This window comes from Peromyscus leucopus, chromosome 3 (assembly GCF_004664715.2).
Source record: "Peromyscus leucopus breed LL Stock chromosome 3, UCI_PerLeu_2.1, whole genome shotgun sequence".
Classification (NCBI taxonomy): domain Eukaryota; kingdom Metazoa; phylum Chordata; class Mammalia; order Rodentia; family Cricetidae; genus Peromyscus; species Peromyscus leucopus.
The window spans coordinates 58640419-58664444 of NC_051065.1; the positions used below are offsets into that span (position 1 = coordinate 58640419).

The 24026-nt window shown below is 49.2% G+C and overlaps 2 protein-coding genes across 9 annotated transcripts in view; one reads left to right on the forward strand and one right to left on the reverse strand.

Moving 5' to 3' along the window:
* The window catches only part of Tnpo3 (transportin 3), a 97135-nt gene extending 88553 nt beyond the window's left edge, over window positions 1-8582 (forward strand). For 3 of the 6 annotated variants that reach the window (XM_037203689.1, XM_037203686.1, XM_037203688.1), the window contains 2 exons: window positions 5938-6092; window positions 7569-8582. In XM_037203689.1, coding sequence (XP_037059584.1) covers window positions 5938-6055 — 118 coding nt within the window. In that variant the 3' untranslated portion in view covers window positions 6056-6092; window positions 7569-8582. The remainder of the gene's footprint in view (window positions 1-5937; window positions 6093-7568) is intronic. The other 3 variants (XM_028866206.2, XM_028866203.2, XM_037203687.1) reach the window with 2 other exon arrangements.
* Window positions 7637-22476, reverse strand: Irf5 (interferon regulatory factor 5). Of its 3 annotated transcripts, XM_037203690.1 has the most exons (10): window positions 21882-22026; window positions 17549-17754; window positions 14857-15046; window positions 14411-14469; window positions 13901-13934; window positions 13463-13720; window positions 12857-13249; window positions 12657-12775; window positions 12339-12449; window positions 7637-7807 (listed from the first exon to the last, which is right to left on the reverse strand). In XM_037203690.1, the coding sequence occupies exons 2-10, from the start codon at window positions 17741-17743 to the stop codon at window positions 7655-7657; spliced, it is 1512 nt and encodes a 503-aa protein (XP_037059585.1). In that variant the 5' UTR covers window positions 17744-17754; window positions 21882-22026; the 3' UTR covers window positions 7637-7654. The 3 variants fall into 3 exon arrangements, with proteins under 3 accessions (XP_037059585.1, XP_028722043.1, XP_028722042.1); XM_028866210.2 differs by lacking the exons at window positions 7637-7807; window positions 21882-22026 and adding an exon at window positions 22393-22476 and having other exon boundaries at window positions 11659-12449; XM_028866209.2 differs by lacking the exon at window positions 7637-7807 and having other exon boundaries at window positions 11659-12449.
* Window positions 22477-24026: the final 1550 nt, after the last annotated feature.

The following is a 24026-nucleotide window of genomic DNA, read 5'->3' on the forward strand; positions in this document are numbered from 1 at the left end:
TGATATGCATGGCTGAAAATTAGCACAATAACTGGCCTTTGCTATACATTTCTTCAAAGTGGGGAATCCCCTGTACCAGGTAAGCGTGTATAGACTGGGGTGACCTTACAGAATGATTTGATTTCCTTTCGTTGTGCTTTATAGTATGTGTGGTATTTCATGTGTGTGCACTCTCAGGAGAAAGCTGCTTCTCACTGCTTCTGTTTCTCTGCTCCATCTTGTTGGTCAACAAAAACTATGATCTGTTGGCTCTAATTTCCTTGAAGCAGATGGGAGCCTAGGGAAATCCTCCAGAGACTGTTGGTCTGAATCTTGTCATTATGCTGTTATTTCAATTTCAGTTGATTCCTCTTTAAATAAGGTTAGTTCTACCCTATAAGGTTATTGAGAGATGCCAAATGGAATCCCAAAGCTCCCATACATTATAGATGATCCGTGAAGTTTAACTCCGTTTTGTTTGGAAAAGAAACTGCCAGAATGTCATTGCCTATTTGCAAAACTAGCTGGGGCATGTCTCTTGCCAACTTTACAACAGCCACCCACACATTCTGGAATATGTCTCCACAGGCCCATATGCTCTTGATGGGGCTAATATATGACGGCTAGAATAATGAGTAAGTCTGAAATCAAGGTCACGGACATCATTCTGATTCAAGAGAGGGGCAAGGGAAAAGGCTCCAAGTAAAGCAATATCATGAATAACTGCATCCTTGATCCTTGCTCAGTGAGAAGGCAACTGAACCAAGCAGCCTTGACCTTCATGGCCGAACAAGTTCTGCAGCTCCCAGAGCAGGCTGTGACAGATGTGTGTGTGTGTGTGTGTGTGTGTGTGTGTGTGTGTGTGTGTGTGTAGGTATAGTGTTGAGCTTAAAAGGGGTTTGGGGTTTGAGATTGCTTACCTTCTCTTAGTAATTCTCTTGTGTTTGTTACCCTTGAACCCGTGCATGACTCAGTCTCCCTTTTGGTTTTAAGGTCCTCTAACTCTTGCCTCAACATGCTGTTTTGTTTGCTGTCCTAGCAGGGAGGGTGAGCTGGTTCAGCTTCACTGTAGCAAGTCCCAGCCTGCTTTTCAAATGGTGATGACTTCTCCAGTTTTCTTAGTTGGTCAAGTTGCAGAAAGCTGAGCTTTATCAACCTAGAATACAACACGTGATGAGCTATCACTAGCTCAAACTGATGAAGACTAAAAGAAACCCTGCCATTTTTTCCCATTTCTCCATCTTGGTATAACTGCCTAACATGACATCTTACCGTGCATGACACTCTTTTTTTTTTTTTTTTTTTTTTTTTTTGGTTTTTCGATTTTTCGAGACAGGGTTTCTCTGTGTAGCTTTGCGTCTGTCCTGGAACTCACTTGATAGCCCAGACTGGCCTCGAACTCACAGAGATCCGCCTGGCTCTTCCTCCCGAGTGCTGGGGTTAAAGGCGTGCGCCACCACCGCCCGGCAACACTCTTAAAGCTAAAACATGCTGAACATGGAAGTGTTGGCCTTGGAACTAGACACCAGATGGGGTGTCTCACTGGTCAGGTTGTCATTACAAACCAAGGCACCAGGTAGAATTTCTCAGCCCATGCCTAGGGTTATAAGGCTTGAGAAATAGTGGCCACAAACATATTTGAGAGAAGACTTGAAATTATGGGACTAGAATATAGAAAATGGAACTCAGAAAAGTAATAGGAGTTAGAAAATAAAATCAGAGAACAGAAACTAGTCAGTGCCATAAGAACCAAGGTAAGAAAGTGGTGTTAACATTTAAGGAGCTTTTTAAATTTTTGTTTTGATTTTTTTTTTTTGTTGGGGCGTATTTTTGTTTTATCTCTTCATTGAGCTTTTTAATCATTTCTTGTGGGCTTACCCACCAACACCATTTCAGTTCAAAATTAGTTAGAGCTCTTGCCACCCAGGTCAGTCACTGATAGAATTGGGTACAGAAATGCAGCTGATTGGAGACCTATGCCAGCTATGCTTACTGTCTTAGTCACTGTTCTGTTGCTGTGAAGAGACACCATGACCAAGGCAACTCATAAAGAAAAGCATTTAATTGTGGGCTTGCTACAGTTTCAGAGGGTTGGTCCATTATCATTTTGTGTCTCCATGGGCCTGTAGTCATATCATAATGCAAAAATGCATTCAGTCCAATTTCAAAAGTCCCCATACAGTCTTTGATACTCTCAAGACTGCTTAAAAGTCCAGTGTTTCTTCTGAGACTCATGGCAGTCTCTTAACTGTGACCCTCTGTAAAATCAAAATGAAAAAGCAGATCACATGCTTCCAACATACAGTGGCACAGAATATACATTACTGTTCCAAAAAGGAGAAAGGGGAGCATAGTCAGGAGATACTGGACCAAAAACATCAGGGCAGACTCCAAATTCTTTATCTCCATGTCTCATAGCAAAGCACTTTTCAGATCTCCAACTCTTTTCAGCTTTGTTGACTGCAACACACTTCTCTCTCTCGGGCTGGTTCCTCACCCTGTTGGTGGCTTTCCTCAATGGGCATCACACTACTCTAGTATCTCCAATATCTTGGGGTCTCCAACACAATCCAGGCTTCACCTTTACAGCTTCTTGAGGTGGTCTCTTTGGACCTCCATGCAGGGACACCCCTGACACACACTTGACCTCAGTGTCTTTCTTTAACCTAGAAGGAAGATTCCATAACCTCTTTCTTGTATCCTTAACTTTAAAGTCAGAACCATGGGGCCAAAGCTGCCAAGTTCTGCTGCTTGCTGAAGCTAGAACTTGGCCTCCTAATTCAGATACATTTGTGTCAGCTTTCTGTTGATGGATCCCTTCACTGCTTAAGCTTTTCTTTAATTCCTTTTCCCAAGTTAGAAGCTTAGCTGGGTGAGGCCTTGCCCTGAGGTCACCATTTCCTTTATTCATTTAGCATCAGGCTTTTCTTTAAACTTTATCTCCTTGAGCCCTGGACTTAGCTCCATTACACATCCTGGTGCTCCTTTTCTCCTCAAACTGTACATTTTGTATTTTTCCTTGCTCAGCTTGATCCTTTTATTATAGTTCTGCATAAGAGTGACTACAGATAACCACATGACAGAGTCAATACTAGTCTTGAAATCTATTCTGACAATGCTAATAATGTAAAAATTCTTCAGTTTAGCCTTAGGCAGACTTTTGGACAAGGACAGAAAAGAGACATAGTCTTCTCCAAAGTATCACAAGAATAGCCAGACAGTGATGGCACACGCCTTTGATACTAGCACTTGGGAGGCAGAAGCGGGCAGATCTCTGTGAGTTCAAAGCCAGCCAGTGAGTTCCGGACAACCAGGGCTATACAGATCCTGTCTCAAAAAAACAAAAAGGAAAAAAAAAATCACAAGAATGGTGTGTAGGCCACTTACTAATATTCTTCTCCACTGAAACTTTGAGCTGAGAGGTCATAGTCTACATTGCTCTCAGCTCCACTGTCTTCCATGTTCCTACCATGATGACCCATTAAGCCCTGCTTAAAGTGTCCAACCAGTTTTCTTGTCCCAAGTTCCAAAGTCTTCCATATTCCTCCAACAAACAGCATGGTCAGGCCTAATGCAGCAATACCCTAATCCCTGGTACCAACTTCTGTCTTGGTCACTGTTGTTACTGTGAAGAGACACCATGATCAAGACAATTCTTATAAGATAAAGCATTTAACTGTAGACCTGCTCACAGTTTCAGAGCTTAGTCCATGATTATCTTGGTGGGGAACATGGTGGCATGTAAGCAGACATGGTGCTGGAGAAGTAGCTGAGAGTTCTGCATCCTAGTTCTTAAGCAGAGAGAGACAGACAGACAGACTCTGGGATTGGCATGGGCTTTTGAAACCTCAATGCCCACCCCCAGTGACACACTTCCTCCAATAAGCCCCCACTTCTTTATCCTCTTCATCCTTTTAAATGGTGCCACACTCCCTGGTGACTAAGCATTCAGATATATGAGCCTATGGGGATTATTCTTATTCAAACCACCACTGGGAGCATGGCAGTACACAGGCAGGCATGGCCCTAGGGCTGAGAGCTTTACACCCTCATCCACAGGCAGTAGGGAGAGAGAGTCTGGGCCATAGGCTTTTGAAACCTCGGTGACACACTTCCTCCAACCAGGCCAGGCCTCCTAATACTTCTAATCCTTTCAAACAGTTCTACTCACTGGTGACTAGGCGTTGAAATATGTGAGCCTATGGGGCAGCCTTACTCAAATCATCACACTCATTTTGCATTCACCAAAGTTCTCTTGTGTTTGAACCTTATTTATTTGTTTGTTTATTTGGGGTTTAGTTGGTTGGTTGGTTGGTTGATTTGGTTTTTTGAGACAGGATCTCCCTATGTAGCCATGACTGGCCTAGACTTACTATGTAGACCAGGCTAGCCTGGAACTCAGAGAGATCCTCCTGTCTCTGCCTCACAAGTGCTGGACTAAGGGCATGTACCACCATGCTCAGCACTTTTCAATGCTCTTTTTCTTACTCTCAAAAAAGAGGATAGAGATGAAGGTATTCCTCCGACTAGGTTAAATTGAAATATCTCAATTGAAAATGGGTAAATTTTCAAACATATAGGATACTGGGATAATAAAAGAAGCCTGAGTTTCTAGCATTTTGGGGTTGCTTGTGTATCCTCTCTCTTAGTCATTTGTAATAACACACCACACAGCACCCTCTGGTAAGCTCCTTGCCCTCCCTCCTGATGTCGAGAACATGAATGACATGAGCTTGCATGTACTTGACTGCTTCCTTAGCATGTGGTGTTTATGTTTAAATAGACTGAAAAATGTAATGTTGTTAGCAAGGCTTGTTAAGTCGGCAGAGGTGCTAGGCATATAGCTGAGTGGTGGAATGCTTGCACAGCATGCCCGAGACCACCGCGGGCTCAATACCCACTGTGCCAGATGGCGTGATTGATCTATTACATGTTTACGGCAGAGAGAAACTAGAAGAAAATTCCCGAGACCTCTGTTGTCAACTCCTGGAGTCTGACTCCAGGTTTTCATCATTATTTTAGACCTTTGTACTTGGTGGGGGAGTCTGTAGATAGGTATTTGATACCTTGTCCATTGCTAGCTCTAAACAGTCACCCATCTGCTGGTTAGCCCGCACGGAATGGCAAGTCCCCTGAGCTGTGCTCTGTTCCTGTGCCTGAGTTTCTTGGTCAGGAGAGGGCATCAGGAGAATGTGTTAGGAAATACTTCCTTTCTCTTGCTTTAGCTCAGCCCCAGGCTCAGCCAGAAAAGCTGTTGGGAGAATACAGAAGAAGGAAATTTGCCTCAGGGAAGAATCAGATGAGCATTGGGCTTCCATCACACTGGGGTATCTCAGTTTTCCAAGAACCAAGTCCTGTTCGTCCTTCTCCTTTTCCACACGTGTTCACCCTTTCCTTTTTCCTCCTCCTTCCAAGAGGAGATTCTGTGCATCCTGTTCACTAGACTGCTAGTGGCTGCTAGTCCTAGTTACCAGACAAGGCCTTGTCAACAGAATCTGTCTTTGAAGGAGAACAAGGAAGGGGGGCCCTAGGTGAGCATGCCTCATAGAGGTCAAATGCCCCCAGCCTTGTGGAAACCTGCTGGCCATCTTCCTTTGAGGGCTCCTGGGTTCCTTGTACTTGTGTCCGGAGCTTCAAGTATTGTCATAGAAACTCCCATTTATCATAAATGTTTTATTTATGTGAATGGATTTGATCCTCTTGAGGAACAGGAAGTAGCTAATAGATGAGGAGACTAAGGCAAAGATTGGTGTCTTACCCAAGACACAAGAGCTAGGAGTGAGCCTAAACAGTTTGTCTCCAAAGTCCATTCATTGAGAGCCACCAAGCTTATAATTATTTTCGTTTATGGAAGTTCACTTTTACCCCGAGTTCTGGGAAGATGTCAGGCATGAGAAGTCAGTTCTGGCAGAGTTGGCACCCTCTTCAGTGTGCCTCAGCATTATTCTTCCTCCTCAGTGTGTTTGCTCTTCGGTCTTCAGTCAAGCCCCACCCCACCCACCTTCTCTCTTCTAGTGCCGAGGAATGTAAGCAAGTTTGCTGGGCCTTGCGAGACTTCACCCGGTTGTTTCGATAGCTCACGCTCACACTCCTGCACTGTGCCTGTCGTCCAGGTGAGTTGATATGATTCTAGTTCTTTCTGGGCTGGTGGGGAGGCTTGAGAATGGGGCTATGTTTAAGGCTCATAGCTCAAATCAAGAACTTAGTGTTCAACATTCTCAGCAGCTGGGGTGTCCAGGGCAGGCAGATCATCCATGTGTCTGGATACCATTTTCCACTCCATAGAGGGTAACTGTTGCAGAATGCACCAGAAAAGTATCTCCCCTCATAGCTTCTTCTAGCCTGATAAGTGTGTATAACAATCGAGACATTACTTTTGAACCTCTGCTACTTTGCTGGGAACAATGGTGACCATAGTTCCTGGCACCAGTCTTCTAAGGCAGACTTGCCAGAATTAATGTGTGAGCAGCTTTTTCTTACCGTCTCTGTGATTGAAATGCCAGGGAGGTGCAGGAAAGCAGCAGCCCCTCTGGATGCCTCCTGATGGCAACTTCTGTATGTGTGTCCCTTCTGATTCTGAAGCTAAGCAAGCTCATCTGAGGAAAGGAATGACTAGGTGGTAAAATTGGCTTACCAGTTATTGCCTAGATAAAGAAGGCAACTCTCTAAGCTCGCCCTTTGACACTGTAAGGAGCATTTACTGACCCACCCAATAGGCAATCTTCTGACTCGGTGGCACTTACTGGTTGTTTCTGTAATGAATGCAATTAGTAGGTCAAGGTGATGTTCAGTAGTGTCTTACCATACCAAAATTACCTAAAGGTTGGTTGTTAAGTGAGTAATAACGTCATCTGAGGTGGTCGGGTTTGCATGTGTCTGAGAGCCAGCGCTGATACACCAACTCAAAAGGTTGCTTGTAGGCAGCTGTAGATGCTCATGTAGTGCTCGTGTTCATCAAGCCCTGAGTGTCAGGTACCATTCCTGTGTGTTGAATGTATTGACCAAAAAAAAGTCTTCCTACAGGGTTCTGCTTCTGTGCTCATTTTACAAAGAAGAAAATTGAAAGTCGAAGGTGGTTAACAATCTGTTAAATGCTAGGATTTGTTAGAAGCTAGGAGAGGTGGAATTCAGGGGTAGGGTTCTGGTACCGGGTTCCTCACTTTTTTTAGCCGTTGCAATAGTTGATGCATCTCTTTAGCACTCTTTTTGTAGAGTTTAAAACATTATTAGTAAACAAAGCTATCTTTCAAAACTAGATCTTACATGGAAACCCGATATTTAACAGACTAAAGTAGAGCTTTTCTGGTGGTTTAGCATGGAAGGCTCAATTCTGTTGGCCTCCTCCCAACCTTTACATCATCCTTAGTGTCTGCAGCTCAGCACGGGAGTTTTAGGGAAGTTGATGTTGCCTTGAAATTAATTGCAAGCTGGGGAAGGCCAAGCTTTGGCTTTGCTTACTGGTTAACCAGAGTTCTGTAACAGTCCGCAGTGAGTGCCTGAGCAAGAGCGTCGCCTGCCTCAAGCCTGGGTTTCACCCTGGTCACTGTCTTCTGGAGCCCAGCCATCACCTGTCTCTTCTCTTTTGTCAGGAATGTCTTTTTTTATTAGAAGACAGGAAGAAAACAACCCAGACTGTGTCCCACAATCAGAAACCTCCAATGTGGCAGAGAGGCCTTCACTGCCGCCAGACAGGGAGAAACTTCAGCCTCCTGAGGCATCCTGAGGAGTCCCTGTTCGGGGTGTGAGGGAGAAACAGCACGCTTTTTAAAGATGGCTGCAGCCTGTCCGGCGTGGTGGGAGGGGAACTAATTTCCTGGTGAACTTCTTTCTAAAAGGAAAAATAATTTAAGGAAATTTTAAAAAGGAAAAAAAAAACCAACAAAGGAAAGCTGAGATGAAAACAGAACTGTAACATTCACCTGGTAGCAGATGCCCCCCACACATGACAGACACATACCAGCATGAGTGCACACCCAGAACAGGCGTGAGAGCTTCCTGTGAGACAGGCGTGTTCCTAAGGGAAATGTGGGATTCAAGTGAGTAACGTAGCTACAATTGGAATTAGAGTCGGCCATCTCCTCTGTTCTCCTTCCCTAAAACACAGGTGACCAGGAGGAACACAAGCACACCCCAGCTGTTCCACCTTCAGAGGAGTCCAGACAAGGATGACCATGATATCTGCTTCCATCATGGTCAGGGATGATAGAACTAGCCAGGGCTACAGTTGCTGTTCACGGAGCACACAACCCAGCCCTGACCGTGTTGAGTGCACTCCAGTTCACACTCGTCATCAGCCTGGGGGAGAGGATACAGATGTGTATTAAATCTTTCTTTTTCTTCGTGAATTATTCACCCACAGACATAGGGGGCAAGAGACAAAAAAGAGGGGATGGAGGAAATGTATTTACAGGACTACCTGTGTTTAATAAAAAGTGTGAAAATTAATTGACTTTTTGGGACCTGGGGCTAAAGTGGGAAACTCAGAACAGATCTCAGTGAGGGAGTGTGGTCTTGCATTGCCATTAGATTACAAGGGCACAGTTCTGTCCTGTGGTGTAGCCATCTCAAGAATAAATCAACAGCACCAAAAAGGAAAAAAAAAAGGAAAAAAAAGACAAAAAAATAAAAACAATTTTTAAAATTTTACCAGTCTTTGTTCTGTTTCCATTCACTTCCACTCACTACCTCATTGCTTCAAAGTGACTCTGGCTAGTCCACCTACGCTCACCAGCCTTCCTGCAGCCCAGGAGGCATCTGAGCAGAGTGGAAAGGCAGGTCCGCCCTGGAGTCAGGCCTTTCAAGGAAACGCTGGACTTCCTGTTGGAGGCTCCTCCTGCTGCATCTCACCTGTACAGACTCAGTGGGGGTGAGTGTGCTCACTCCTGTAGACACGTGCACATGAACCAGGAGTGAGCTGTGCTCACGTAAAGATAAGCACATAAGCTTAGTTCAATCACCTTTGACCTGATACACCCGTGAAATCATTGCCATAGCTAAAAAGATAGTGGACATAATTGTGTGTGTGATATATGCATATATGTGCATGGGAGCAGAGGCACGCGCACACCCACACCCACACACACACACACACACACACACACACACACACACACACACAATCATGGAGGCCAGAGGAGGGACATTTCTGTGGCCCTCTACTTAAAACCACCGATATCAAAACCTCATAGGCTGGGCAGTAGTGGCATACGCCTTTAGTGCCAGCACTTGGGAGACAAAGGCAGGCAGATCTGGCCAGCCTGGTCTACACAGTGAGCTCCAGGACAGCCAGGGTTACACAGTGAAACCCTGTTTTAAAACAATGACAAAAAACCTCACAGACCTAAGAAGTAAAAATTTAACAACCATATACAATACCTTGGGTAGAGTCCTAAGACCAAAAGGGTAGGAAAGAGGTAACTAAAGTGTTAGTAGGAAGTGGAGGATGAAGGTTTCTATCTTGGGACAGGGTCTCACTGGCCTCAGAATGGCTTTGACCTTGTCTTGCCTTGTCCAGAGTTGTAGGAATATGTGTGTTCCAAACCTGGTTGTTTCCTTACTGACTTAGCTGTTGGTGGTGCTGGAGACAGCATGCAAGGCCTCCTGTGGAAGCACCCATGCTGCAGCTGAGCTTACATCTCCAGGCTTGAACTTTATTTTTAAACTTGATTGTGTATGATGATGGGGCATACGTGTCACTGTACATGTGGAGATCAGTCTGGTCTTGTGGAGTCTGTTCTCTCCCTCCACCTGTATGTGGTTTCTAGACACCACACTCAGGTCAGGCTTGAGCACCGTGCCTTCGCTGACTGAGTTCACCGGTTCCATTTAGGTTTTAAAAATCTGCAAGGCCCATGTAACCATGTGAAAAGCTCCTCATACTTGCTCATAATAGGGAATGGAAATAAGATACAAATTTTCACCTGCCATGTTAATAAAAATCACATTTGGGAGTATACTTATTGGTGAGACATTCCTAAACACTCGTGGCGTTGTTGCCAGTGCCTAGCAAACAGAGACAAGCATGTGCAAACCTAGCTTCTTGAGCGTTATTTCATTACATGTATCTATTGTAATGGGAGATGGGAGTGTGCACCACAGTGCACATGTGGAGATGAGGACCACTTATCTTTCTCCTTTTACCATGTGGGCTCCTGGGATTGAACTCAGCTCCTTGGGCTGGATGGCAAGTACATTTCCTAGCGGAACCATTTCTCTGGCCCTCCCTCACTGTGCTATTTTAATAACCAGTTTTGGAAACTCGAATACTCGAATCAGTAGTCAGAATCCAAACCTGAATCCAGTCAAGCCTTTGGACTCCAGAATCTAGCTCCAGCAGCATGCCAAGTATATCACCCAACAGGCACAATCAGGAACAAGGCTGTTTGGTCATTACTGGAAATTAGAATTTCTCTGACTGCCTTACATTTATGAACATTAGATTGTGGCTACTGCACGTGTTCACGTGACTGGGTGGGTACAGGTGGAGGCCAGTGGTGGACGTAGTTGCTCTCATTCCCTGAGACAGGGTATTATAGAACTTGCACCCCACTGATTGGCTAGACTGGCTGGCCCTGGGGATCCCCTCGTTCTGCCTCCCGATGACAACATATACATTAGTGCCTGGCTTTTGTTTTGTTTTGTTTTTTGGTAACATGGTTGTTGGGGATCCAAAGTTGTATCCTCTAAGCACTCTACTGACAGCCATCTCTAGCCCCATAACTGGGTATTTGATTTTAAAAAGAAAAAAATTTTCTTTGCTAGCTGGGGATTCAGCTCAGTGCTAGATCACATCCTTAGTGCCCCCACCAAAAAATGTTTTAGGAGAATACGTGCTGGATATTTATACATGAAATGTTGCTTCTGGTATTTACTTCAAAATAACAGTCGGGAACCTGGATGGGAGTAGCAATGAAAAAAGAAAACATTGTTTGGACTAGAAAATTACTCTTATGAGCCAGATTCCAGTGATGAACCGCCAGTTCATGAAGACATGCCTGAAGACATGCAAGAATGCATGAAGACAAGACTTATTTTTTAAACATGTTGCACTCTTTTAGGCAGGCTGTCCCAGACTGGCTCTGAACTACTGAGTTTTCTGTCTTAGCCTCCTCGGTGCTGGGGTTACAGGCATGAACACCACACCCAGCTCAACCTTTTTCATCTTGAATGTGTGTTACAGGGAATCAAACATGGCCTTGTACAAGCACTCTACCACTGAGCTACATCCCCAGCCATTAGGCTTATAGATGACCCCAGCACTTGGGAGATAGAGGCAAAGATAGAGGATCAGGGCTTCAAAGACAGCTTTGGTTAATACCACAAGTTTAAGACCTGCCCGGTCTCAAAAAGAAAAAAAGGATCCCAGATTTTGATGATCTGAAGTGTAGCTAGCATCCAAATTCCTTTTCTTACTGCCTTCTGGGAAGGTTTGGGCAGTTTTTGGACAACACACCTTCAAAAGTCCACATCTGCCTCAGTCTGCTTCCTTGAAGCAGAGGCAGCCAGATAAGTGTCTGTGAAGGCTGGGCTGACTGCCTGACAGGAAGGCAGGGTCTCCCCCAACCTTTGTGCCAGGCACCTCGCTGGAGAGCAGGCGCTGAGGCAAGGCCAGTCGGCAACTGAGCAGTCTGGTAGAACAGAGGGGCTGTTGGCCCTGGAAACAGTCACGAAACGGGCAAATCTGCTTTTAACATTTATTACTCCAAAAATATATTAATATCTACTTTCTACCCCAGCTTCTTAGACTCTGAAGGAGGGCAGCTGTCAGCACAAGTCTAGTGACGTCCTTGTCAGAAGGAAGACGAGAAAGGCTCAAACTAGGGAACCCCCAAATCAGGTCCATTCTCTGCAGAAGCCCCAACAACACTCCTTGGCCCTTTTTGCTAGAGAAATTGGGGCAACCATAAGCGTTGGCTACCCTGGGGTAACTGGACCTGTGTACCTAGGCTCCAGGCTAGTGATGTTCCTTCCCTCCCGCTGGGGCTGCTGGCCACATTTCTTCAGAACCAAACAGATTAGAGAAATCACCGGAAGACAGTGCTCAGATGGAATTTTAGGGAGAATGTGGCCTGAGGCCTCTTGTATGTCCTTGTTGGCCCTGCTCTCCTTCCAGGAGACTCAGGTAGAACCCTGCAGCCAGCCAGGCCTGCTGGGGCCACTCCATTGCCATGTCAATCTCCACAGTTGCTCCAGGAGGCCCAGGACAGCCACCATCTGCAGCCTTGTTACTGCATGCCAACTGGGTGCATGGGCCAGGGCCCTTGGCCAGCACCAAGGCCCGCCACAGGAGGGGCCTGGACCATGGGCTGCAACCGCTGCTGGGACTGCCAGATGTGATGGAGCTCTTTGAACTGCTCCACCATGTGGTCTTTGAGATCTGGGTTTGAGATCTGCAGCCGGATGCTGTCTGCTGACCAGGAAAGCTCCCCAGAGAACATCTCCAGCAGCAACCGGGCTGCAACAGGTACCACCTGGGGAGCAAAGGGAAGAGGGCATGGGGAATGGTTGCAGGGCTGTTCAATCAAGCTGGGCATGAGGACATCCAGAGGCAGATGTGGACTGTCTCCTCCAGCCCTAGCAACCAAGTCCTCGTGGCCTGGAGGGCCCCACCTCTACCCTGGGCCAAAGGTCCAGCCCCATGTCTCCTAATATTGAAGCCGAGTTGGCTAGGGGCACACCTGTACAGTAATGAGCTTCTTCTCTCGGGGCTTGAGGTCAGGCCATTCTTCTCCAAAGCAGAAGAAGATCTCAAAAGGTGGTGGAGTGTTGGTCTGACCCTTCTGGAACAGGATGAGTTCTGCATCAAGATTAAGGCCTCTAGTTAGAGGTTAGAACCCTGAGTGAGGGACAGCCAGGAGGAGCATGGAATGGACCTCACCATTGAGAAACTGCTCTAGGCTAAAGAGCTTTGTCTTGACTTCTCGCTGGATGGGGTTGGGGCGTGAGCCATTGGCTAAGGCGCAGGGTCCACTCCAGAACACCTTACACTGGCACAGACGGATGGCATACAGGTCCTGGCCCTGCAGCTGGAGGATGAGCCCACGGTCCAGGACGTCTAGCAGCTGGTTTGTATAGAAACGCTGCTTGTCGCTGGGGATCTCCTCCGGGCTAGGGAAGCGCACTTGCTCCAGGCTCACAGGGCCAAAGAGTTCCACTTGTTCCTGGGTAGCCTCTAGCTGGCTATAGAAGAGCCTACAGCCTTGTGGGTTGCTGATGGTGAGGGCACGAGGTGGACGACCACGGTACTGGAACTTGATCTCCAGGTCAGTCACTGTGAGCAGAGCATCGGATTGCCCAGGCTGTGAGCCCCATGGCTCTTTGGGCAGTCAGGTGTAGGCCCAGCCTCCCCAGCCTCCCCAGTTTATCCCTGCCCAGGAAGACTGGCCTAAAAGCTTATTTTCTTTGTCGTCCTTCCGTATCAACCCTGCCCCATCCCCACTTCCGCTCTGCCCTGCCAACCTGCCCAGCCCACCAGAGTTCTTACAAGGCAGCATGTGGGGGCTGATGAGCAGGTCAGGCAAGAGTTGTTCTGGAGGGGGCTGGCTGGGAGCCAGCGGTCCAGGCTCCAGGTCCTCAGGGAGAAGCTGCCTGAAGCCAGCAGGGTTTCCAGAGGGAGGGGCCAGGAGATTTGGATCTGGGGCTGGGTGACCCAGCCCTACAGATGGCTGGAGAGCAGGTGGCCACTTGACGCCTTCTTTGGGTAAGGAGTAGGGTGCTATGGGAGGCCCAGGTAGCACAGGATCTGCAGAGGATGTGGTGAATGCAGCTGTTAATGCCACCTTGAAGAACTCTTCCAGGCCTGACCCCCAGACTTGCCCCCCCATCCTCCCTCAACACCCTCCCAAGTACCTAGGATACCTGTCAATTCTTATACTAGACCCAACCCCACCCCACCCCCAACCCCACCACCTCCCAGCCCCACCTGTGATGGTCAGGCTTGGCAACATTCTCTGGAGCTGAAGGGGAAACACAGGCAATGGACGAGGGAAGGCAGGTTAGTAAATCTGTATGATGCTGAGAACACAATGCTCAACAGACACAGCTTCAGTCCAGTGGGAGCCAGACCCCACTGCTGGTCCCAGATCTGCCATCTTCAGCAGTCATGAAAGCTGTCAGAGTCCCCATTTCCAAATGTGCGTTCTGCAGGCAGCAGGTACCCACCAAGCCTAACTGTTGTGGAGGTCAGGGAAACCTGACACTGTGAAACAACAAAACCCTGGGAGGGACAAGATGGGCACTCTGTCTTCTTCAGAATTGTCAAAGGACAACCCAGTGGAGAGCTGCAGAAGAGCATGAGCTCCAGAGGAAGGGACTTTTCAATCCTAAGGTGAGTGAGGGCAGCAGAGACCCCACCAGGGCCAGCCAGCCCCATCAGCTTAGTGCAGAAGCTTGGTAAACACAGCCCCTCTTCCCACCACCCAGCCCCACACACCTCTTCCTCTTCCTCCTCCTCGTCTTCTCCAGGAATGTACTCATCAGTGGGCTGGGACTCTGCATGTTGAGGGAGATAGCAAGACAGGAGGTCAGTGGCAAAACAGGCCGGGCCAGGCTGTGGCTCCATCTGAACAGCCAGAGAAATGGCCCCAATCTCCTGGGGTTCCATGATGCACAAAGCTGCCCAAGTTCGGCTGAGTCAAAGGACCGAGCATCAAGAAGCAGGAGAGAGACCTCCCCCGAAGCCAGGAGCCCAGAACAAGGGCAGTGGTAAGGAGCAGCAGCCGCAGTCCTTGCCCCACTCCCAGATCCTCGTTAGGAGCCCTGGGATTATGACCTAGCACAGCACTCCCTAGAGCACTTGGCTGGAAGGTCCTTGGACTTTCTTGCACCCAGAGGTCACAGCTTCCCAAGTGTTGGGTCACACAGGGCCAAGCATCATACCTGTGGGAGCAGGGCCATTGGAGCAGACCTCGTAGATCTTGTAGGGCTGAGGTGGCATGTCTCGAGGGCCGTCGTAGAACAGACGGAAGTCACGGCTTTTGTTAAGCGCGCAGCGCAGGTTGGCCTTCCACTTGGCTGGGTCAGCCTCGTCCACCCCCTCGGTGTACTTCCCTGTCTCTTGAGCCCAGGCCTACGGAAGGAAAGGAGGACTGCAGGGTACAGGGAACTGAACCTGTCACGGAGGCCCCAGCAAGTCCCTTTTCCTACAGGAGTCATGGCTGAGAATCTGGGCCACTAGGCTAAGCCTTGCTAAGGCTTCGTCTGTGTTAGCTGATATGACCAAGCCTTGTCCAGGCCTTGAGTTCAAACAGGCTCAATGAATTCTCTGTGCTACTCGCTGCTGCTGGGAGGGCCATAGGTACAATCTCAAAGGAGCACAAGAAAATATGGCAGATACGAGCTCGTGACTTGGAGCCAGGCTGGGTTTGGAGCCAGGCAGGCCAAATCAAGATGCCTCTGTTTTGAACCCTCTTGACAGTACCTGGAAAGACTCAGGGAGTCAAAGCCTTTAAGGGACTCCGAACTGTGCCTACATGTGGGTATGCTTCAACAACTGGTGTTATTCTTGTTGGTTTTGTTCTTTTGAGACAGGGCCCCATGTAGCCCAGGCTAGTCATAAACTTGCTAAATAGCTGAGGATGACCTTGAACTCTTGATCCACCTGTCTCCATCTCCCAAATGCTGGTGTTATAGGCCTGCAGCAGCATCGTCATCGCTGTGTTGAGGATAGAACACAGAGCCTCACACTGGCTAAGCACATTCTCTTTACCACTGACCCTCGACCGCCAACTGACATTATTATTTTGTATGGCAATCTGGTGGCGTCAGGATTATAAGTGTTTCTCCTCTTTAAACTAGCAACTTAATTCCGATAGAATTATATAGAATATAGAAATATCCACACAAATTGTGGTAAGAATCAAGTATAAAAGCTAAAAAATATGATTTCAAAGTTTTTTTAGCATCAGAACCTCTTTGGTCTAACAATTTTCAACTCTGGACTCCAGACCTAAACCCACCATTAAAACAAAGGGTAGAATTTAGGAGGAATTATGTTTTTTTTTTTTTCCTAACAGAGAAGCACAAACAGTCCGAAGTGTCCAAAAACGGAGACTAGGTGAGTTATACCAAATCCTTCTGGTGGCTACTCAGTGGTCACACAAAGAGATGCAGACGTATGCTGGAAAGCAAAGCTAATCCTGATGCAGGGTTAGAAGATGCAGGTTATCAATCAATACCTGTAGGCCAGCGTACATGGCCTACACATGGAAGAAAGCACTTGCCACAGTGTTTGTAAGGCCTGACAAGCTGAGTCTGATCCCTGGAATTCACATTGTGGAAGGAGAGACCCAACTCTTGCAAGTGGTCCTCTGACCTCCACACACATGCTGTGTGTGGTACTTGCACACTCCTCACAGGTAAGTAAATAAATAAGAAAAAATTAAAGCATACGTGTGGGTTGAATGTCTTGGCACACATCTGTCATCCAAGCACTTCAGAGATGAGGACAGGAGGATCAGAAGTCTAAGGCCAGAATCAGCTATACATCGAGTTTGAGGCCAGCCTGGGCTATGTAAGAATATTTCAAGAAATATAAAATAATAAATAAATAAAACACGGGGTGGGGCTGTCCCTAGTGGCTGAAAGTGTGCATAGCATGAGCAAGGCTTGCCTTGATCTCTAGCATAAAGATTTCTTTGAGCCGGGCGGTGGTGGCGCATGCCTTTAATCCCAGCACTCGGGAGGCAGAACCAGGTGGATCTCTGTGAGTTCAAGGCCAGCTTGGGCTACCAAGTGAGTTCCATGAAAGGCGCAAAGCTACACAGAGAAACCCTGTCTCGAAACACACACACACACACACACACACACACACACAAACAAACAAACAAAAAGATTTCTTGGAAAAGTCAGCTAGGTATGGTGGTACATACTTGTAATCCTGACATTCTGGAGGCAGAGGTAGGAGGATTGCCACAAGTTTAAGGCCAGCCTAATCTATACAGTGAGTTCTAGGCCAACCAAGACTACACAGGGAGACTCTATCTCAAAATAAAACACATAAAACATTCTTAAAATATGACTAGATTCCTATTTTGCCTCTCATATACTCATACAGAAACCTTAAGACATTACAATTATATATTCTATTGTAAAACTATTGTAGTAGGGCCTGTCCAGCATTAGGATTAGATATTGTTGGACATGGTGGTACATGCTTTTAATCTCAGCCCTTTTGAGGCTGAGGCAGGAGGATGACAAGTTCAAGGCCAGCCTTGACTACAACAGAGAGTCTGGCCAGCTGGGCATTATACAGTGAGACTAAAACTAAAAGATTTGGTGTTTAAAAGCTGAGTTGGTGGCTTCATTCACGTGTGTACTAAATGTGTACTTGTATGTAACAGTGAGTCAAGAGCAAGGAGCATTACAAGGAGTTACAGGAAGGTCTCTGAGACCTTCCATGTCCACCCTGCTCTCAGTTACAGGTTAGAAGAGCTGATCCTGTGCCTAGGTGTTGGATCCCCTGAGCACTGTGGCGGGCAGAATGGACAACCTCCAGGAGATGATTGTGAATCTCTTTACTGGGGAGCGGCTGCCCCAGAGAGGTCTAGACAGCACCTTATACAAGGCTTACCTTGAAGATGGTGTTGTCTCCATCCTGGCTGGGACCATGCCTTGTGGCATGACGCCAGGGGATATAGAAGAGTTTCCTTTCCCCATTGACCCACTGAAGCCCTGGGTACTGGCAGCTGTTCACCTGGGCCACCAACCAGGGCTTCAGCCTCACACGGCGTGGTGGTGGGGCAACCCCTGGGGCTGGCTGGTTCATGGCAAAAGGCTCTGCAGGAGAAAGCAAAGTGGAGTTCAGCAGATTCACAGCAAGATGCTCCATGCCCTGGGTGGAGGCGTCATGGGGATGTCTCTCCAGTCCATTTGGGTATCTGAGGCCAAGCCTGCTTTCCAACCCTCAGCTTTCTCAACAAGGCTCACTCAACTGATGATTTCTGTTAGGGGAGAAGGAGATTTCTGTGCTAGTGGGTACTGTGGGTCCCTTCCTTCAATGGACCGTCCGTTTTCCAGGCACGATCAGTACCCAGCTGCTGCTTTACTGGAGAATCGCCCCAGTTGTCCCAGATGAAGCCATCCATCACTCTGGAGTCACACACAGTCAAAGCTGGCTCCCTTGCATGGCGATGGGCTAACGGGCGATGGGCACTGGGATTGGCTCTTCCGCCATGCCCTATCCCTCCTGTCGCTGCTCAGCCTTTCCCTCTGCAGCTTATTCAAATCCCTTCCCCGAACTGCCCTTCCCCATGCCCAACAAATCCTCTAAACTAGAGTCCTACCTCAGGCTTCAGACAGAAGCAGACCGTGGGGGTGGGGGTGAGGGTGGGGGTGGGGTGGGGAGCTCATGCCCAGCTCACAGAGCTCTTCCATCACTTTTTGGCCTTTTGGCCAAGACCGCGTGCCGCACGGGTATTGCTCCTCAGTGTCTCTCAGGGATGACGCTTTCTTCCCCCTTGACCTCTATAGACATCCCGCTAATCCACTCAGATGTCGCTGGGCACCCAGCTTAGATGGCACCACCCTGAAGCCATCCATGTCCTAGCTTCCGTTCCTGCTGCTTTTCTCACATCGTTCGGTGCTCAGGAAGCCTCTAGAGCAGAGGTTCTCACCCTTCCTAGTGCTGTGACCCTGTAATACAGTTCCTCACGTTGTGCTGACCCCTCCCCCCATAAAATGAGTTTCCTTGCTCCTTCAGAACTGTAATTTTGATACTGTTGTGAACTGTAATGTAAAGCTCTGCTATGCAGGATCTCTGACATGGGACCCCTGTGAAAGGGTCATTTGATCCCCAAAGGGGTCACAGCCCACAGGTTGAGAAATACTGCTCTAACGGTTACAGATTTGTGTCACACACATGGTGGCAGGAAGTACAGCCCAAGGCCTACACTGGAGGCAAGCCCCCATGCAGGCCACAGTCTCTGCCTCCCTAGAGTCAGGTCCCCAGGACACACGCACCCTGGTGCCCTCCCCTTCACCTGCTCACTCTCTTCTAGACAGAGCCTGAGACTTGCAACAGTCTAGTGCTCCCTCTTACCCACCCTCACTCCCTTGTCCAGGCCTTTGGACTTGAACTCTTGAACCCAGAGTCAGAGGCAGAAAAGAGGGAGGCCACCGTGCCACCAGCTCCTTAGAAAGGAGTCACTGTTCAGCAAGTTAAGGAATAAAATTGAGCAGGCTTGCTTGGGGTTTGCAGTACGGAGCCTCAGTTTCCCCTGCAATCCCCGACCCAGCATCTTTTGGGTTGTGGCTGCTGCATGCCACATCCAGGCCAGCAAGAGTGTCGCTCTACAGACTTGAGAGCAGTGCATAGCTCAACTGTCAGTGACCCGTGAATAGTAATGCCAGCTTTGGACAGGGAGGGTGGAACGGCTCCCAGCCCTGCCCCCAAGCTTAAGAAGACAGTGGCTTAGTTCCTCTTTCTACACCAGCCTCCACCCTGACCTAAGGGAAATGAAAGTGGCCCTAATGGGACAACTCAGAAATCTGACTCACTGGACTGACTTGTGGGCTGACGGAGGGAGGGGACATAGAGAATATTCGTGAGTCTCTGCAAGCCCATCTCTGGATCATTCCCTGGCTCTAAGCCTACTGACCTCCACCTGTGTCTCTAGTTAGCTCTCAAGAAGCTCTGATCCTCGAATGGAGGGAGCAGCCGGCAGTTATGACCACAGGAAAGTGGACACCAGGATAGGCAAGTTACTCTTAAGACACACACACACACACACACACACACACACACACACACACACACACACACACACAGTCCAGCCTGTAGCTGGCCAAGGGTGGTATGAATAGGGAGAGCAGAAGGACTCACTCCCCTGCTCCATGCCTCAGGGATCAAGGAGCCAGGGACCACTGCGGCTTTCTGCCCCAGCCTGATGTTTAATTCAGAGAAAGGTTTTGAAATTGTTACTCTGGCCTCAGTGCTAGGAAGGGACAGTCCCTTCAGATGGAGTACGGGACACAGAGAAAAGACCCCACAGCAAGCCAGGCCACCAGGGCCAAGAGAGGGTGTATTCACTTAGCCACAGAAGGTTCCACCTGCAGCTAGGTCCACAGGATCCTTCCCCTGAGCAGGACCAACTTCAGCATCCATCCCCAAAAAATATCCCTTCTCCCCAAGAGAAGGCTTAGATCTGAGTCTGATCCTGTTCTCAATTTCAGTGTCTAAACATGGCTGCCTTCTCCTGGGTTTGGAGGAAGATGGATGCAACACCCAGACTGAGATTTGTGACTATCAACCCGTAAAGGAGAAACCAACAGAGGCACTACCATCTTCCACAGAAGTGTCAAAATGGGTATAGCCTGCTGAAAACCCAAGGAAGCATCCCACATATAACTAGGCACGGACGCATCCTGAGAAGCAGTCCTTGAATTCCAGCTAATGTGAGGAGTCCCCCCAGCTCACCCCAGGGTCCTGAAGTCCCAGGAGAGGCCACCTGGGCAGTCAGCTCACTGAGAGCTCCCGAAGGCTGGTGGGGAGAACTTCAAACCCCTCCTGTCTCTCGGATTGTCTGGTTCTAAACCCCACACCCAGTTCAAGGAACCTGCAAGGGGTTACCTGTATCAGCCTAAGTCCCGCCCTCTCCAGGTGAGTGACACACCCGGGCCCTGCCCCTACTGAGTGCAGACAGGCTTGAGATTCTGGGGCAGCAGGTGCGGCAGGAAGAACCCTCTCTCAGCTTCCTCCCAGGGGCAGGTTGGGGGAAGGCCAGAGTGCAAGGGAAAGCCCCGAAGCAGCACTTTTAGTTATAAGGGGTGGTTTCCTACTCTTTCCTAGTCCTAAACCAGGAGCGTAAGGAGTAGGGACGGATACAAGGTCCTCACCTGAAGGCCCCCAGCTTCTCCAGCTTCCTCCGTCAGCCCAGCCCACGTCCTTTCTGGTCCTATTCACTTATCCCCACACTGGAGTCCAGGCCAGGCAGGTCCCTCGTGATCATCCCTGCAGGCTCCACCCGGGACAGAACGTGGGGGCTCTCTGAGTCAGCCCCTGAAGTCACCTCAGGGTTCTGGCTTAGTATCCGTTCCTGGACCGTTCCTCTGGTTGGGGATGCCCCATTCTGCTATGCCAAGAGGAGGCTAGGGAAGCCCCAACTTCCACCCCTGCTCCTAGGTACCCACTCTGGGCCCTCTAGGGGTTTGAGACACCCGCGCTGCGGTTGGATGCCAACCCAGGCCATCTCCCCGCCTGCCTTGCGACCACAGCTAACACTTCTCCACTTTCAGAGTCTTAGTTGTTTCCTTCTTAAGTTTAGGGGCAGGCCGTCAAGAAACCAGACCAAGCATTTGCGCCCCCGATTCTTCTTGATTGCTAAGAAAATTGGCGTCCTTTTGGAGCCACGAGTCAAGAGGTGGCGCCACTATTTGACACCATCTCCCCCCAAACCCTGTTTCCACAAATTCCTGTCCTGGCGTTTAAGATCCTAGGGAGGGGTGACTGTTGGAACCTCCACCTCTTACTCGAAAAGGTGAGGTGCGGCAGGGGAGGAAGGACGGGCTGAAAGGGGTCAGGGCCGGAGCCTCGCTCCTCGGTGCCAACTGGGGCCCTGCGCCAGGGCGCTTTGCATCCTTGACCCTGGCCTGGCGCGGCAGTGATGCGCGCTCGTCCCTCGCCTCTCGGGGCTTTCCCTGGGCCGGTGGGACGATGGCGGCCGTAGCCCTGCACCACGGGCTGGCCAAGGCGTGGGGCGCCCTGAAGACGTTGGCGTCGGTGGGCGCTGCCTGCGATGAGCGTCCACCCGGGAGAAGCGGGATCGCGACCCCGCCGGCCCTCCTGGCAGGCGTCCCCGGGGGCGCAGGCCGCCTCGGGGCGAAGCAGTGGCTTGGCAGTAGCTCGGGACGGTTCCCACCGCTCTCCGGGCGCGGGTCCCAGCACAGCCCACAGCTCCCGGACCTACCTGTCTGCGGTGCGCCCTCGGGGAGCCAGGAGCCCCGGCCCGGCGCTGCGGCCGGTCTGAGCCCTCGCCGAGCTGCGTCTCCCGCGGGTCGCCTAGCCCGCCCCGCACTTCCGCATCGTGCCGCCCCCGCCTCGGGCAGAGCCCCGCCCCGCCCCACGCAACCACCCCGGGTCCCCTGCACGGACCCGGCCACCGCCCACCGCGAGGAGCGCTAGCCAGGCCCAGGGCCTCGCCGACCTCGTAGACAGCTCGGCCGCCCGCACGGGGCTCCTTCGGGAATCCGGGTCAAAGTCACCCATCACCCGGTCCCCAGACACCCGGTAGCCCGTCCCCACCCAGTCCGCGCCCGCCTGGAGCTGGAGATCCGCTCTGCTCAGGCGTCAATGGAGCCACACTCCAGGGCGTTTCGAGGCGACTGAAAGCACCCCCCCCCACCACCGTCCCTCCGCTCCCTGTTTCCCACTGCGACCAAGCGGCAGGCTGCGGTACCCAGAGCCCCCTTTCAGCATACCCTGGGTCACTGTCTCTTTTCAGCCTACCAGCCGGCTCCGACTCAGAATGTGGCTGCTGCAATCCCGCCTCTTCTTTGGCCCCGACCTTCACCGCGGGTTTGCATTTGAACTTTTTTTTTTTTTTTTTTTTTTTTTTGGTTCCATAAACCCGCCTCGCTGCCGATGCCCGCCTCAACCTGCACACATCCTGACTTTTCACTCTTCAACTTTTGGGTCAGCATCACATTATCTGGGAGTCTAAGTGGCTTTTCTGGAAGGTTCTAGGCTTTGAGTCAGCTTCTGCTTGTGTTGTGTTTGGTGTTATTTGTTGGTTTGTTTGGGGGTGGGGGTGTAAATCAAGGGACAACTTCTCAGAGTCCTGGGGATTGAACTCAGGTTGTCTTGCTTTGTGGCAAGTGCCTTTATCCAATCAACGATCCATTTCACAGGTCCCAGATTGTGATTTTAATGTCTGATTTCCACTGAAATTCAGCTTAAGGGGGACCAGTCCTGTCTTGCACCATTCATGACCCGTAGTAATTTTTATTTTTATGTTTATTTGTTACTGATGGTTGACCTTCACATGCTTGGCAAGTGCTCTGCCACTGAATACCTGCCTGCTCTGCCCATCATCATTTTAAAAGGTTATTGTGGAGCCGGGCGGTGGTGGCGCATGCCTTTAATCCCAGCACTCGGGAGGCAGAGGCAGGCGGATCTCTGTGAGTTCGAGGCCAGCCTGGGCTACCAAGTGAGTTCCAGGAAAGGCGCAAAGCTACACAGAGAAACCCTGTCTCGTAAAATCAAAAAAAAAAAAAAGGAAAAAAAAAAAGAAAGAAAAAAGAAACCCTGTCTCGAAAAAACCAAAAACAAACAAACAAACAAAAAAAAGGTTATTGTGTTTGTTTGTTGGATTTTTGGTTTGTTTGTTTCTTTTTTCGAGACAGGGTTTCTCTGTAGCTTTGGAGCTTGTCCTGAAACTCACTCTGTAGACCAGGCTGGCCTCGAACTCACAGAGATCCACCTGCTTCTGCCTCTAGAGTGCTGGAATTAAAGGCGTGCGCCACCACCGCCTGGCGGACTTTTTCTTTTCTTTTTTTCGGAAAAAGATTTGTTGCCTGTGCTGCTCTCCAACTCCTGGAATCAAGCAATTTTCCTGGCTCAGATTCCTTGAGTAGCTGAGATTTCAGGTGTAGCATCACAAGAAGCTTAACTAACGATATATACACATATATATGTATATTTAATTGTATATATATTTTACCATCTTAATACTTTTTTAATGATTTGTTTATTTTTATTTTATGTGTATGAGTATTTTGTCTGCATTATGCACGTCATGAATATGCAGTGTCTGCAGAGACCAGAAGGGGAGTTAGACCTCTGGAACTGGAGTTACAGACAGTTGTGAGCCAACAGGTGGGTTCTGGGAACTGAACCCAGGTCCTCTGCAAGAGCAGCAAGTGCTTTTAACCATTGAGCCACCTCTCCAGTCCTGAAGATACTTTTAATAAAGAAATGTTCTGGCCAGGTGGTGGTGGCGCACACCTTTAATCCCAGCACTCGGGAGGCAGAGTCAGGTGGATCTCTGTGAGTTCGAGGCCAGCCTGCACTACCAAGTGAGTTCCAGGAAAGGCGCAAAGCTACACAGAGAAAC

Bases quoted from the DNA above. Each gene is read 5' to 3' on its own strand.
- Irf5 (XM_037203690.1), bottom strand. From the start codon at position 17,743: ATGAACCAGCCAGCCCCAGGGGTTGCCCCACCACCACGCCGTGTGAGG. The intron at 14,470-14,856 runs GTATGATGCTTG...CTCAACATGCAG, and splicing joins CAATGGCCCTGCTCCCACAG to AGTCCCAGCCCACTGATGAG. The intron at 12,776-12,856 runs GTGAGGTCCATT...ATCTTGATGCAG, and splicing joins CCTAGAGCAGTTTCTCAATG to AACTCATCCTGTTCCAGAAG.